Genomic DNA, 17324 nt, shown 5'->3' with positions numbered 1-17324 from the left:
CTGTGCCCTGGACACCATTTGTGAATTGATCGCCCCCCATCTAGCTTCAGAGTTTGTTCTGTTAGGTGACCTAAACTGGGATATGCTTAACACCCCGGCAGTCCTACAATCTAAGCTAGATGCCCTCAATCTCACTCAAATCATCAAGGAACCCACCAGGTACAACCCTAACTCTGTAAACAAGGGCACCCTCATTGACGTCATCCTGACCAACTGGCCCTCCAAATACACCTCCGCTATCTTCAACCAGGATCTCAGCGATCACTGCCTCATTGCCTGTATCCGCTACGGAGCCGCAGTCAAACGACCACCCCTCATCACTGTCAAACGCTCCCTAAAACACTTCTGTGAGCAGGCCTTTCTAATCGACCTGGCCCGGGTATCCTGGAAGGACATTGACCTCATCCCGTCAGTTGAGGATGCCTGGTCTTTCTTTAAAAGTAACTTCCTCACCATTTTAGATAAGCATGCTCCGTTCAAAAAATGCAGAACTAAGAACAGATATAGCCCCTGGTTCACTCCAGACCTGACTGCCCTCGACCAGCACAAAAACATCCTGTGGCGGACTGCACTAACATCGAATAGTCCCCGCGATATGCAACTGTTCAGGGAAGTCAGGAACCAATACACACAGTCAGTCAGGAAAGCTAAAGCCAACTTCTTCAGGCAGAAGTTTGCATCCTGTAGCTCCAACTCCAAAAAGTTCTGGGACACTGTGAAGTCCATGGAGAACAAGAGCACCTCCTCCCAGCTGCCCACTGCACTGAGGCTAGGTAACACGGTCACCACCGATAAATCCATGATTATCCAAAACTTCAACAAGCATTTCTCAACGGCTGGCCATGCCTTCCGCCTGGCTACTCCAACCTCGGCCAACAGCTCCCCCCCCCCGCAGCTACTCGCCCAAGCCTCTCCAGGTTCTCCTTTACCCAAATCCAGATAGCAGATGTTCTGAAAGAGCTGCAAAACCTGGACCCGTACAAATCAGCTGGGCTTGACAATCTGGACCCTCTATTCCTGAAACTATCCGCCGCCATTGTCGCAACCCCTATTACCAGCCTGTTCAACCTCTCTTTCATATCGTCTGAGATCCCCAAGGATTGGAAACCTGCCGCAGTCATCCCCCTCTTCAAAGGGGGCGACACCCTGGACCCAAACTGTTACAGACCTATATCCATCCTGCCCTGCCTATCTAAGGTCTTCGAAAGCCAAGTCAACAAACAGGTCACTGACCATCTTGAATCCCACCGTACCTTCTCCGCTGTGCAATCTGGTTTCCGAGCCGGTCACGGGTGTACCTCAGCCACGCTCAAGGTACTAAGCGATATCATAACCGCCATCGATAAAAGACAGTACTGTGCAGCCGTCTTCATAGACCTTGCCAAGGCTTTCGACTCTGTCAATCACCGTATTCTTATCGGCAGACTCAGTAGCCTCGGTTTTTCGGATGACTGCCTTGCCTGGTTCACCAATTACTTTGCAGACAGAGTTCAGTGTGTCAAATCGGAGGGCATGCTGTCCGGTCCTCTGGCAGTCTCTATGGGGGTGCCACAGGGTTCAATTCTCGGGCCGACTCTTTTCTCTGTATATATCAATGATGTTTCTCATGCTGCGGGCGATTCCCTGATCCACCTCTACGCAGACGACACCATTCTATATACTTCCGGCCCGTCCTTGGACACTGTGCTATCTAACCTCCAAACGAGCTTCAATGCCATACAGCACTCCTTCCGTGGCCTCCAACTGCTCTTAAACGCTAGTAAAACCAAATGCATGCTGTTCAACCGTTCGCTGCCTGCACCCGCACGCCTGACCAGCATCACCACCCTGGATGGTTCCGACCTTGAATATGTGGACATCTATAAGTACCTAGGTGTCTGGCTAGACTCCAAACTCTCCTTCCAGACCCATATCAAACATCTCCAATCGAAAATCAAATCAAGAGTCGGCTTTCTATTCCGCAACAAAGCCTCCTTCACTCACGCCGCCAAACTTACCCTAGTAAAACTGACTATCCTACCGATCCTCGACTTCGGCGATGTCATCTACAAAATTGCTTCCAACACTCTACTCAGCAAACTGGATGCAGTTTATCACAGTGCCATCCGTTTTGTCACTAAAGCACCTTATACCACCCACCACTGCGACTTGTATGCTCTAGTCGGCTGGCCCTCGCTACATATTCGTCGCCAGACCCACTGGCTCCAGGTCATCTACAAGTCCATGCTAGGTAAAGCTCCGCCTTATCTCAGTTCACTGGTTACGATGGCAACACCCATCCGTAGCACGCGCTCCAGCAGGTGTATCTCACTGATCATCCCTAAAGCCAACACCTCATTTGGCCGCCTTTCGTTCCAGTTCTCTGCTGCCTGTGACTGGAACGAATTGCAAAAATCGCTGAAGTTGGAGACTTTTATCTCCCTCACCAACTTCAAACATCTGCTATCTGAGCAGCTAACCGATCGCTGCAGCTGTACATAGTCTATTGGTAAATAGCCCACCCATTTTCACCTACCTCATCCCCATACTGTTTTTATTTATTTATTTTTCTGCTCTTTTGCACACCAATATCTCTACCTGTACATAACCATCTGATCATTTATCACTCCAGTGTTAATCTGCATAATTGTAATTATTTGCCTACCTTCTCATGCCTTTTGCACACAATGTATAAATAGACTCCCCTTTTTTCTACTGTGTTATTGACTTGTTAATTGTTTACTCCATGTGTAACTCTGTGTTGTCTGTTCACACTGCTATGCCTTATCTTGGCCAGGTCGCAGTTGTAAATGAGAACTTGTTCTCAACTAGCCTACCTGGTTAAATAAAGGTGAAATAAAAAATAAAAAAAACTCCTCCCCGCACTCGCCCTGAGGTATGTGTCTCCAGCCCGGTACCACCAGTTCCGGGACCACGCACCAGGCCTCCAGTGTGCCTCCAGGGTCCAGTACGCCCTGTTCCTGCTCCTCTTACTTGCCCTGAGGTGCGTGTCCCCAGCGCGGTACCACCAGTGCCGGCGTCACGCACCAGGCCTACAGTGCGCCTCGGCAGTCCAGAGCGTCCGGTGACAGTCCCCAGTCCAGAGCGTCCAGCGACAGTCCCCAGACCAGAGCGTCCGGCGACAGTCCCCAGTCCAGAGCGTCCGGCGACAGTCCCCAGTCCAGAGCGTCCGGCGACAGTCCCCAGTCCAGAGCGTCCGGCGACAGTCCCCAGACCAGAGCGTCCTTCGACAGTCCCCAGACCAGAGCGTCCTTCGACAGTCCCCAGACCAGAGCGTCCGGCGACAGTCCCCAGTCCAGAGCGTCCGGCGACAGTCCCCAGTCTAGAGCGCCCGGCGACAGTCCCCAGTCCAGAGCGTCCGGCGACAGTCCCCAGTCCAGAGCGTCCGGCGACAGCCCCCAGACCAGAGCGTCCGGCGACAGTCCCCAGTCCAGAGCGTCCGGCGACAGTACCCAGTCCAGAGCGTCCGGCGACAGTCCCCAGACCAGAGCGTCCGGCGACAGTCCCCAGCCCAGTGCAGAGCGTCCGGCGACAGTCCCCAGCCCAGTGCAGAGCATCCGGCGACAGTCCCCAGCCCATTCCAGAGCACCCGGCGACAGTCCCCAGTCCAGAGCGTCCCGCGACAGTTCACAGACCAGAGCGCCCGGCGACAGTCCCCAGTCCAGAGCGTCCGGCGACAGTCCCCAGTCCAGAGCGTCCGGCGACAGCCCCCAGACCAGAGCGTCCGGCGACAGTCCCCAGTCCAGAGCGTCCGGCGACAGTACCCAGTCCAGAGCGTCCGGCGACAGTCCCCAGACCAGAGCGTCCGGCGACAGTCCCCAGCCCAGTGCAGAGCGTCCGGCGACAGTCCCCAGCCCAGTGCAGAGCATCCGGCGACAGTCCCCAGCCCATTCCAGAGCATCCAGCGACAGTACCCAGTCCAGAGCTTCCCGCGACAGTTCACAGACCAGAACCTCCAACGACGGGCCACAGTCCGGAGCCAACAACGACGGTCCCCAGCCCGGGGCCTCCGGCGACGGTCCCCAGCCCGGGGTCTCCGGCGACGGTCCCCAGTCCGGGGCCTCCGGCGACGGTCTGGGGTCTCCGGCGATGATCCACGGATCAGTGATACAAGAGCGGACTCAGTGTAAAGAAGGGGGGGGGGGGGTACTGTCATGCCCTGACCTTAGTTATCTTTGTTTTCTTTATTATTTTGGTTAGGTCAGGGTGTGACAAGGGTTGTTGGTTTAGTTGTTGTATTGTCTATGGTTAGTTCCATGTCAGCACTCGTTATATATAGCTTCACGTTTGTTTTGTTGTTTTGTATAATTTGTTCAGTGTTCTCTTTCATTAAAGAAGAATGTATTCATATCACGCTGCACCTTGGTCTCCTCGTTATGACGAACGTGACAGTGTGTGTGTGTGTTCACTCAGGGTCCATTTTCATCTGATTTACAGCGGGTCAACCCTCACATGAATCCTACTCTGTATCTGTCTATAAGAGAAACAGAAGGAAGGCAGAAAAGGAGAGAGAACTAGACACCGTTGCCCTAGAGCAGTGTTTCCCAACCCTGGTCCTCGAGTTCCCCTCAACAGTACTCATATTTGTTGTTGCCCTGGACAAACACACCTCGTTCCGCTCACTGAGGGCTTGATGACTAGCTGACAAGTTGAATCAGGTGTGCTTGTCCAGGGTTGCAATTTAGAATTTTCAAAACAAATACCCCCTGGATTGATTTAAGTTTGATGATATAATTATGCCAGGTAAGCATAGGCTACTTTGTTAACATTTAATTGTTAAGGTTTTTGGTAAAGCCTTTCCCATCTACCAGAAGCTTTTTCATTAGAGTCATCGCTAGAGGAGCCAGAGGAGCCAGAGGAGGCTGGTGGGAGGAGCTGTAGGAGGAATGGGCACATTGAAATGGAACGGAGTCAAACGTGGTTTCCATGTGCTTGATACCGTTCCATTTATTCCCTTCCAGTCATTACACTGAGCCTGTCCTCCTATAGCTTCTCCCACCAGCCGCCACTGCTGCAAGCAACGGACATGCACAGATAGGGGGAATGCGACCAAAGGACCAAAGTCCATTCATCCTTATGTCCACTTCCCATGAGGTTCAAACTCCATATCCACCATCTCGCAAAATGAATTCATTAACGTGAATTAACCATGCACCCCTCTGGAGTGTAACAATAGGTTTCTCTGGACAACGCTGAGCAACTTTTGTGGACAGTTGTCATGAGAAAAGGGCAACCAGTGGAACACAAATAACATTGTAAATACCACCAATATTTATCTGTTTATTTATCTTCCCCCACTATTTGTACTACAACTATTTGCACAACACTTGAAATGTCTAACTTTAAAAAAAAAAACTTTTTGAGTGCAATATTTACTATTAATTTCTATTTTCTTTGGTTTACGTAAAATGTGTTCCTTCTCATGTTTCCTATGCCATAAATCCAGAGAGACAGATGCAGTCATACAGGAGAGATGGAATGGAGAGAGAGATGCAGTCATACAAGAGAGATGGAATAGAGAGAGAGAGATGCAGTCATACAGGGGAGATGGAATGGAGGGAGAGATGCAGTCATACAGGAGAGATGGAATGGAGAGAGACAGCGATGCAGTCAAACAGGAGAGATGGAATGGAGAGAGAGAGAGAGATGCAGTCATACAGGGGAGATGGAATGGAGAGAGAGAGAGATGCAGTCATACAGGAGAGATGGAATGGAGAGAGAGAGAGAGAGAGAGAGATGCAGTCATACAGGGGAGATGGAATGGAGGGAGAGATGCAGTCATACAGGAGAGATGGAATGGAGAGAGACAGCGATGCAGTCATACAGGAGAGATGGAATGGAGAGAGACAGAGATGCAGTCATACAGGAGAGATGGAATGGAGAGAGAGAGAGATGCAGTCATACAGGAGAGATGGAATGGAGAGAGAGAGAGATGCAGTCATACAGGAGAGATGGAATGGAGAGAGAGCGAGATGCAGTCATACAGGAGAGATGTAATGGAGAGAGACAGAGATGCAGTCATACAGGAGAGATGGAATGGAGAGAGAGAGAGATGCAGTCATACAGGGGAGATGGAATGGAGGGAGAGATGCAGTCATACAGGAGAGATGGAATGGAGAGAGACAGCGATGCAGTCATACAGGAGAGATGGAATGGAGAGAGACAGAGATGCAGTCATACAGGAGAGATGGAATGGAGAGAGACAGATGCAGTCATACAGGAGAGATGGAATGGAGAGAGGCAGAGATGCAGTCATACAGGAGAGATGGAATGGAGAGAGAGAGAGATGCAGTCATACAGGAGAAATGGAATAGAGAGAGAGAGAGAGAGAGAGATGCAGTCATACAGGAGAGATGGAATGGAGGGAGACAGAGATGCAGTCATACAGTAGAGATGGAATGGAGAGAGAGAGAGATGCAGTCATACAGGAGAGATGGAATGGAGAGAGAAAGAGATGCAGTCATACAGGAGATATGGAATGGAGAGAGAGAGAGATGCAGTCATATAGGTGAGATGGAATGGAGAGAGAGAGAGAGAGATGCAGTCATACATGAGAGATGGAATGGAGAGAGAATAGGGGTGTGTCTGGTCTAGTGACTAAACTCTCCAGCGTCTTGTCTGTTGTGTTCTCTGACCTACTGCTGCTTTGACTTTCAGAAGTTAATTAAAAATATTCTCATTTTACAACCAAATCCAAATCCATTGTGGTTGAGTGCTCAGTAAGTACTGCAGAATGTTCTGAGTATTATCAGATGGGTGTCTCCAAGGGCAGATAAAAGCAGGAGGAGAGGGACAGAGATGGAAGGAGAGAGAGAACTGGAAAAATAACGTGAGCGAGAGAGAACGCAAGGAGAGGAGAATGAACGACCCATAGTCTGTTCACGTCCACAGCTGTATCACCAACGCTCCTGGTTTTCTATTACGTTGTGATGACGGTAACACATCTACATCCATGCAGTACTTTGTGTAGTCGGCTTCAAACTCAACCAGATACTGTTTCAGAACGAGATACTCTAGACAGACACAGGATGGGTTCCAATGGCAGCATGGCCGTAAGAGCCGCGCTGTTCAGTCTCTGATTGTGCAGCTTCCTCTTTGTCTTCTCAAGAGTTCTTCCCAATAGGCCTGCTAATGTATGTAAATATATTGGCGGTAGTGTTTTTGAATGTGATGTGTATTTTAATGTTTGTTAATGCAACTAGAGTACCAGTCAAACGTTTGGACACACCTACTCATTCCAGGGTTTTTCTTAATTTTTACTGTTGTCTGCATTGTTATTCGAACACATATGGAATCATGTAACGACCAAAAAAGGGTTGAACAAATCAAAATAGATTTTATATTTGAGACTCTTCAAAGTAGCCACCCTTTGCCTTGATGACAGCTTTACACAGTCTTCACTATTATTCTAAATACCGAACGGTTCCGTATGATTCATTTAGACTGGTACTGTACTTTCTAATCCTCTCTCCCTAATGCAGGTCTGTAGGCCAGTCTTCTGAGCCCTCAGTCTCAACAAACTGCTGCAGTCAGCATTGGGGGAAGGTGTGTGTGTGTGTGTGTGTGTGTGTGGGCACATGTGTGAATTGAAGTGTGTGCAGCTGCTCATATGGAGAGAACATGGGAGAGAGACACTGGTGTGGTCTCAAGTGGGGGGGGGGGCTTATCTCTATAGGGGGGAGTTTCTGTGTGTGTGTGTGTGTGTGGGGGGATTACCTCCCGAAGGGGGGGTTAGGAGGTTAGTGGGGGAGATACACTACTGATTTTGCTTGGCCATGGATTTGACCAGATTTAAAATGATTAGCTAATGATCTGCACTCCACATTATCTAGTTCAGTTCAAGTTCTTCATCTATTTGTTTTAGGCTCATCTTCAGTAAAAGCTTGTTGGAATGCTCCCAAATGTGTTTTATATAACAAAGTACCAACATCTTACCATTTCATTGACCATACCTCTTCTGTATTTGAATAACGACATTATTTAAACCCCGAGTTGACAGTGTGTCTCACCTGAATTGTTCAGGGATGCAAACTTGTCACCTTTCTGCGAAATTCGCTGTTTTGAACTCCAAAATATGTGACCTATGTGACTTGTGTAGATCCGATGAGACAAGTTTGGGGGGGGGGGGCTTTGAATCACAAATGGCTGTAAGCGAACGAGTGATGTGGGTTTGGAGCAATACTGGATTCAACACTTTGGAGCAATACTTTAGCTGGATGCCAATAGAGGTGAAAGGAACACCACACACTTTCCCCCCTATCTCACTTTTCAATACAGTGGATCAAAAGGGGTTTGCCAGGTGTACTCTCTGCCTGAAAGAGATCAATTATGCTCACAAAGGTATCATGCTCTGCTGGCACATTGTAGAGCAGATGTCCACAGGCAGAAAGTGTACTAATGTGCAGTGTAGCCCAAAGATATTGTTTTTATGTTGAACTTTCCTATACCACTTGTGTGAGTGAGGGGGGATTATTACATGTTTTACTCTGAACGTTATTTTTGCACACATGTAGCCTTGTGCACTTGATCGACGTCTACTATAGTGGCCACTGTAGAGCAGAAACAGAATGCCTGTTTCTACTTTAACATGTTTTTCTACTTTAAGTGCAGTATTTAGTGTGTGGTCACAAGCGTTCTATTATAAAGGCTGTAATGGCTAACTGCAGTATTAGTGTATTGTTTTTTTTCTCCCAAAACTTGAGTGTCATTTGCAGTAAAGTCTAGGCAAGAAATAACATTGGATTGCTTTCTTGAATTTTTTTAGCTGTGAGTTAGGTTCACGTTACCCACTTTTATTTTACACCCACAGACTGATCATGCAGATCATATTCTTTGTTGTTGAATTAGTTAAAACCTGCATTTACCCCTAGCAGGCATTTTCTTTTGCATGTTTCAGTGTCATCTTTTTGAGCCCTCAGCAGTTTGAATCCCTGATTGTTTTGGAACAACGTTTGAAACTTTTAACTGTAGATTGACCATGACTGTTTTAACCCCTCGTTGACCCCGTGTCTCTCTTCTCTCCTGTGTTTGAAGGATCCGTCCCCAGATGGCGAAGGAGAAGATTGAGGGCTGTCACGTGTGTACGCTGGTCACGCCCGGGGAGCCCCAGATGTTGCTGGGTAAAGACAAGGCCTTCACGTACGACTTTGTGTTCGACATCGACTCAGCCCAGCAGCAGATCTATGCTGCCTGCGTCCACAAACTCATCGAGGGCTGTTTCGACGGATACAACGCTACGGTGTTTGCCTATGGACAGGTACTGTGAGAGAGACACACACTCTCACATGTGCATACACACAGGCCTCTTTACACTACATTGCTTTGATGACACATACTACTTAATACCTTAATTGGAGGAGGGGTGGTAGGGTTGGACGGAAAATAAAGGAAATATATTTTTTTTAAGATGTGTGTGTGTACGTATATTTTATAAAAACACTACCGTTCAAAAGTTTGGGGTCACTTAGAAATGTCCTTGTTTTTGAAAGAAAAGCACATTTTTTGTCATTAAAATAACATCAAGTTGATCAGAAATACAGTGTAGACATTGTTAATGTTGTAAATGGCTATTGTAGCTGGAAATGGCAGATGTATTTTTTTATGGAATATCTACATAGGCCCATTGTCAGCAACCATCACTCCTGCGTTCCAATGGCACGTTATTCAAGTTTATAATTTTAAAAGGCTAATTGATCATTAGAAATCAATTGGAATTATGTTTGCACAGCTGAAACTGTTGTTCTGATTAAAGAAGCAATAAAACTGGCCTTAATTAGACTAGTTGAGTATCTGGAGCATCAGCATTTGTGTGTTCAATTACAGCCTCAAAATGGCCAGAAACAAAGACCTTTCTTCTGAAACTCGTCAGTCTATTCTTGTTCAGAGAAATGAAGGCTATTCCATGCCAGGAGTGGGAGGCCCCGGTGCATAACTGAGCAAGAGGACAAGTACATTAGAGTGTCTAGATTGAGAAACAGACTCCTCACAAGTCCTCAACTGGCAGCTTTATTAAATAGTACCTGCAAAACACCAGTCTCAACGTCAACAGTGAAGAGGCGACTCCGGGATGCTGGGCTTCTTAGCAGAGTTCCTCTGTCCAGTGTCTGTGTTCTTTTGGACATCTTAATCTTTTATTTTTATTGGCCAGTCTGAGATATGGCTTTTTCTTTGCAACTCTGCCTAGAAGACCAGCATCTCGGAGTCGCCTCTTCATTGTTGACGTTGAGACCGGTGTTTTGCAGGTAGCCTAGTGGTTAGAGCATTGGGCCAGTAAACGAAAGGTTGGTGGATCAAATCCCCAAGCTGACAGGGTAAAAATCTGCCATTCTTCCCCTGAACAAGGCAGTTAACCCACTGTTCCTAGGTCGTAAATAAGAGTTTGTTCTTAACTGACTTGCCTAGTTAAATAAAACATTTTTTATCAATGTCTACACTGTATTTCTGATCAATTTGATGTTATTTTAAATGACAAAACAATTGACATTTCTGAGTGACTCCAAACTTTTGAACGTGTGTGTGTGTGTGTGTGTGTGTGTGTGTGTGTGTGTGTGTGTGTGTGTGTGTGTGTGTGTGTGTGTAAACTAGAGGTCGACCGATTTAATCGGAATGGCCGATTTAATTAGGGCCGATTTCAAGTTTTCATAACAATCGGAAATCGGTATTTTCGGGCGACGATTTTTGATTTTTTTATACCTTTATTTAACAAGGCAAGTCAGTTAAGAACACATTCTTATTTTCAATGACGGCCTAGGAACTTGTTAACTGCCTTGTTCAGCGACAGAACGACAGATTTTCACATTGTCAGCTCGGGGGATCCAATCTTGCAACCTTACAGTTAACAAGTCCAACGCTCTAACCACCTGTCTCTCATTGCACTCCACGAGGAGCCTGCCTGTTACGCGAATGCAGCAGAAGCCAAGGTAAGTTGCTAGGTAGCATTAAACTTATCTTATAAAAAACAATCAATCAATCATAATCACTAGTTATAACTACGCATTGTTGATGATATTACTCGTTTATCTAGCGTGTCCTGGGTTGCATATAATCGATGCAACGCTGGGGGATGATTTAACAAAAGCGCATTTGCGAAAAAAGCACAATCGTTGGACGACTGTACCTAACCATAAACACCAATGCCTTTCTTAAAATCAACACACAGAAGTATATATTTTTAAACCTGCATATTTAGCTAAAAGTAATCCAGGTTAGCAGGCAATATTAACCAGGTGAAATTGTGTCATTTCTCTTGCGTTCATTGCACGCAGAGTCAGGGTATATGCAACAGTTTGGGCAGCCTGGCTCATTGCGAACTAATTTGCCAGAATTTCACGTAATTATGACATAACATTGAAGGTTGTGCAATGTAACAAGAATATTAAGACTTAGATAATTAGATAAAATACAGAACGGTTCCGTATTTCACTGAAATAATAAACTTTTTGTTTTCGAAATGATAGTTTCCAGATTCGACCATGTTAATGGCCAAAGGCTCGTATTTCTGTGTGTTATTTTGTTATAATTAAGTCTATGATTTGATAGAGCAGTCTGACTGAGCGATGGTAGGCAGCAGCGGGCTCGTAAGCGTTCATTCAAACAGCACTTTTGTGCGTATTGCCAGCAGCTCTTCGCAAGCACAGCGATGTTTATGACTTCAAGCCTATCAGCCTAATGGCTGGTGTAACCAATGTGAAATGGCAAGCTAGTTAGCTGGGTGTGCGCTAATAGTGTTTCAAATGTCACTCGCTCTGAGACTTGGAGTAGTTATTCCCCTTGCTCTGCAAGGGCCGTGGCTTTTGTGGAGCGATGGGTAACGCTGCTTCGAGTGTGGCTTTTGTCGATGTGTTCCTGGTTCGAGCCCAGGTAGGGGCAAGGAGAGGGATGGAAGCTATACTGTTACACTGGCAATACTATAGTGCCTGTAAGAGCATCCAATAGGCAAAGGTATATGAAATACAAATGGTATAGAGAGAAATAGTCCTATAAATACTATATTAACTACAACCTAAAACCTCTTACCTTGGAATATTGATGTCTCATGTTAAAAGGAACCACCAACTTTCATATGTTCTCATTTTCTGAGCAAGAAACGTAAGCTTTTTTACATGGCACATATTGCACTTTTACTTTCTTCTCACTTCTCTTCTCACTTAGTTTTTGCATTATTTAAACCAAATTGAACATGTTTCATTGTTTATTTGAGGCTAAATAGATTTTTATTGATGTAAAATAAGTGTTCATTCAGTATTGTTGTAATTGTCATTATTACAAATAAATACATAAAAGAATCGCCCGATTAATCGGTATCAGCTTTTTTGGTCCTCCAATAATTGGTATCGGTATCGGCGCTGCAAAATCATAATTTGTCGACCTCTAGTGTAAACTCAGCAAAAAAAAGAAACGTCCCTTTTTCAGGACCCTGTCTTTCAAAGATCATTCGTAAAAATCCAAATAACTGTGTGTCACAGCATCTTTGGACTGAGCTTGTTGTCATTGCAGGCAATCTCAACGCTGTGCGTTACAGGGAAGACATCGTCCTCCCTCATGTGGTACCCTTCCTGCAGGCTCATCCTGACATGCCCCTCCAGCATGACAATGCCACCAGCCATACTGCTCGTTCTGTGTGTGATTTCCAGCAAGACAGGAATGTCAGTGTTCTGCCATGGCCAGCGAAGAGCCCGGATCTCAATCCCATTGAGCATGTCTGGGACCTGTAGGATCGGAGGGTGAGGGCTAGGGCCATTCCCCCCAGAAATGTCCCGGAACTAGCAGGTGCCTTGGTGGAAGAGTGGGGTAACATCTCACAGCAAGAACTGGCAAATCTGTCCATGAGGAGATACTAACTGTTACTTTTGATTTTGACCCCCCCCCCCCCCCCCTTTGTTCAAGGACACATTATTAATTTCTGTTAGTCACATGTCTGAGGAACTTGTTCAGTTTATGTCTCAGTTGTTGAATCTGGTTATGTTCATACAAATATTTACACATGTTAAGTTGGCTGAAAATAAATGCAGTTGACAGTGAGAGGACTTTTTTTTTTTTCAGAGTTTATGTATATGTAACAGTATAACTTTAGACAGTCCCCTCGCCCATACCCGGGCGCGAACCAGGGACCCTCTGCACACATCAACAACCGTCACCCACGATGCATCGTTACCCATCGCTCCACAAAAGCCACGGCCCTTGCAGAGCAAGGGGAACCACCACTTCCAAGGTTTCAGAGCAAGTGACGTCACCGATTGAAACGCTATTTAGCGCGCACCACCGCTGACTAGCTAGCCGTTTCACATCCGTTACATATGCTTGTATGTATATAGAATTTGTTTTTGCAAAAAAAAATATATGAAGGATTGGAAGTGACGCAGACAGTGACATTGATGGAAGCGACAGTATATCCGCAATATTAAAGGGGATCTACCAGTAGACAACTTTTTTTCTCTGTTAGCCATATTGAAAATGAAAGGCTTTTAAAATATTTGTTTGTGAATTGTTGCATTGATCAAGTGTGCAACTTTATGTGCAATATGGTTTAGATGAGAAGCTCCTGTGTAGTTCGAATAGCTAGCCTTATTTTGTTTGTCTATATACTATGGTGTTTACTATATGCTAATATCTGTTCACCTACATGAAGCAGGAATATAGCTTTGGACCTACCACATCTAAGGCTAAAGTAAGGATAGTGTAAACAGAAAAGTTGCAAATCTGATGTTGAAGAAATAAAGATCTTGCGACACATTTTTGACGAATATAAATACGCACACACACACTGCTGAGAGCGGCCATTTCAAAGAACGGTCTATAACTGTGAAATGTGGTTGTTTTTTCCACTACTATATTTAGACCCGGCTACTCAACCCTGCACCTTAAAGGCGGCTGCACTATATACAAAGACATGGAATCACTGGCCACTTTAATAATGTTTGCATTTTATTCTACTGTATTTAGTCAATTTCACTCTGACATTGATTGTCCTAAAAATGTATGTACAGTTGAAGTCGGAAGTTTACATACACCTTAGGCAAATACATTTAAACTCAGAAGAATTCCCTGTCTTCAGTCAGTTAGGATCACTACTTTATTTTAAGAACGTGATATGTCAGAATAATCGTAGAGAGAATGATTTATTTCAGCTTTTATTTCTTTCATCACATTCCCAGTGGGTCAGAAGTTTACATACACTCAATTAGTATTTGGTAGCATTGCCTTTAAATTGTTTAACTTGGATCAAATGTTTCGGGTTTCGGGTAGCCTTCCACAAGCTTCCCATTCCTCCTGACAGAACTGGTGTAACTAAGTCAGGTTTGTAGGCCACCTTGTTCGCACACGCTTTTTCAGTTCTGCCCACACATTTTCTATAAGATTGAGGTCAGGGCTTTGTGATGGCCACTCTTATACCTTGTCTTTGTTGTCCTTAAGCATTTTGCCACAACTTTGGGAGTGTGCTTGGGGTCATTGTCCATTTGGAAGACCCATTTGGAAGACCCATTTGCGACCAAGCTTAAACTTCCTGACTAATGTCTTGAGATGTTGCTTCAATATATCCACATAATTTTCCTACCTCATGATGTCATTTATTTTGTGAAGTGCACCAGTCCCTCCTGTAGCAAAGCACTCCCACAACATGATGCTGCTACAACCGTGCCTCATGTTTGGGATGGTGTTCTTCGGCCTGCAAGCCTCCCCCTTTTACCTCCAAACATAACGATGTTCATTGTTGCCAAACAGTTCTATTTTTGCTTCATCAGACCAGAGGACATTCTCCCAAAAAGTACGATATTTTCCCCGATGTGCAGTTGCAAACCGCAGTCTGGCTTTTTTTATGGCTGTTTTGGAGCAGTGGATTCTTCCTTGCTGAGCGGCCTTTCAGGTTATGTCGATATAGGACTTGTTTTACTGTGGATATAGATACTTTTGTACCTCTTTCCTCCAGCATCTTCAAATCAAATCAAATCAAATCAAATTTTATTTGTCACATACACATGGTTAGCAGATGTTAATGCGAGTGTAGCGAAATGCTTGTGCTTCTAGTTCCGACAATGCAGTAATAACCAACAAGTAATCTAACTAACAATTCCAAAACTACTGTCTTGTACACAGTGTGAGGGGATAAAGAATATGTACATAAGGATATATGAATGAGTGATGGTACAGAGCAGCATAGGCAGATACAGTAGATTGTATCGAGTACAGTATATACATATGAGATGAGTATGTAAACAAAGTGGCATAGTTAAAGTGGCTAGTGATACATGTATTACATAAGGATACAGTCGATGATATAGAGTACAGTATATACGTATGCCTATGAGATGAATAATGTAGGGTAAGTAACATTATGTAAGGTAGCATTGTTTAAAGTGGCTAGTGATATATTTACATAATTTCCCATCAATTCCCATTATTAAAGTGGCTGGAGTTGAGTCAGTGTCAGTGTGTTGGCAGCAGCCACTCAATGTTAGTGGTGGCTGTTTAACAGTCTGATAGCCTTGAGATAGAAGCTGTTTTTCAGTCTCTCGGTCCCAGCTTTGATGCACCTGTACTGACCTCGCCTTCTGGATGATAGCGGGGTGAACAGGCAGTGGCTCGGGTGGTTGATGTCCTTGATGATCTTTATGGCCTTCCTGTGACATCGGGTGGTGTAGGTGTCCTGGAGGGCAGGTAGTTTGCCCCCGGTGATGCGTTGTGCAGACCTCACTACCCTCTGGAGAGCCTTACGGTTGAGGGCGGAGCAGTTGCCGTACCAGGCGGTGATACAGCCCGCCAGGATGCTCTCGATTGTGCATCTGTAGAAGTTTGTGAGTGCTTTTGGTGACAAGCCGAATTTCTTCAGCCTCCTGAGGTTGAAGAGGCGCTGCTGCGCCTTCTTCACAATGCTGTCTGTGTGAGTGGACCAATTCAGTTTGTCTGTGATGTGTATGCCGAGGAACTTAAAACTTGCTACCCTCTCCACTACTGTTCCATCGATGTGGATAGGGGGGTGTTCCCTCTGCTGTTTCCTGAAGTCCACAATCATCTCCTTAGTTTTGTTGACGTTGAGTGTGAGGTTATTTTCCTGACACCACACATTTTCCTGACACCACACTTCACAAGGTCCTTTGCTGTTGTTCTGGGATTGATTTGCACTTTTCACACCAAAGTACATTTATCTCTAGGAGACAGAACTCAGTGTCTCTTTCCTGAGCGGCTGCGTGGTTCCATGGTGTTTATACTTGCGTACAATTGTTTGTACAGATGAATGTGGATGAGTGTGCTACCTAGGCGTTTGAAAATTGCTCCCAAGGATGAACAACGACCCTTTTCTGAGGTCTTGGCTGATTTCTTTTGATTTTCCCATGAAGTAAAGCAAAGAGGCACTGAGTTTGAAGGTAGGCCTTGAAATACATCCACAGGTACACCTCCAATTGACTCAAATGATGTTAATTAGTCTATCAGAACTTCTAAAGCCATGACATCATTTTCTGGAATTTTCCAAGCTGTTTAAAGACACAGTCAACTTAGTGTATGTAAACTTCTGACCCACTGGAATTGTGATACAGTGAAATAATCTGTCTGTAAACAGTTGTTGGAAAAATGACTTGTGTCATGCACAAAGTAGATGTCCTAACTGACTTGCCAAAACTATAGTTTGTTAACAAGAAATTTGTGGAGTGGTTGAAAAGCGAGTTTTAATGACTCCAACCTAAGTGTATGTAAACTTCCGACTTCAACTGTATTACTTAATTCCATTCTTTTACTTTTAGATGTGTGTGTTGTTGTGAATTGTTAGATTCTACTGCACTGTTGGAGCTAGGAACACAAGCATTGATTTGATTTGAATGCACTGACTTGAAGTGACCAAATTGTGATGTGTGTGTGTGTGTGTGTTATAAATAATGTGTGTGTGTCTCTCTCTCTCTCTCTCTCTCTCTCTGTGTTTCAGACAGGCTCAGGGAAGACCCATACCATGGGGACAGGGTTTGACATGAACGTGCAGGAGAAGGACCAGGGTATCATCCCGCGGGCTGTTCGTCAGCTGTTCCTGGGCATCCAGGAGAGGAAGACACAGGCCCAGCAGCAGGGCACACACCCTCCAGAGTTTAAAGTCAGTGCACAGTTCCTAGAGGTAAGAACCCACACACATACAGTAGGCAGGCACCCTCAAACACACGCAGTAGCAGCAGTAGCCCCTAGAGTGGGATATTGTATCATGCACGCACACACAGACACAGACAGACGCGCGCGCACACACACACACACACACAGACACATGAATGCACACACAGACACAAACGCACAAACACGTACACACAACACAGACACACACACACAGATGTGCTCACACATACACA

The 17324-nt window shown here is 45.4% G+C and overlaps 1 protein-coding gene across 2 annotated transcripts in view; it reads left to right on the top strand.

The window, feature by feature from the left end:
* Positions 1–17324, top strand: part of LOC139413244 (kinesin-like protein KIF21B) — a 121161-nt gene that overhangs the window by 53683 nt on the left and 50154 nt on the right. For both annotated transcript variants that reach the window (XM_071160386.1, XM_071160385.1), the window contains exons 2-3: positions 9034–9256; positions 16916–17098. In XM_071160386.1, coding sequence (XP_071016487.1) covers positions 9034–9256; positions 16916–17098 — 406 coding nt within the window. The remainder of the gene's footprint in view (positions 1–9033; positions 9257–16915; positions 17099–17324) is intronic.

Source organism: Oncorhynchus clarkii, chromosome 7 (genome assembly GCF_045791955.1).
Source record: "Oncorhynchus clarkii lewisi isolate Uvic-CL-2024 chromosome 7, UVic_Ocla_1.0, whole genome shotgun sequence".
Lineage (NCBI taxonomy): Eukaryota > Metazoa > Chordata > Actinopteri > Salmoniformes > Salmonidae > Oncorhynchus > Oncorhynchus clarkii.
Note: the sequence above shows the minus strand (reverse complement) of the source record. Positions and strands in the feature narration are given on the sequence as shown.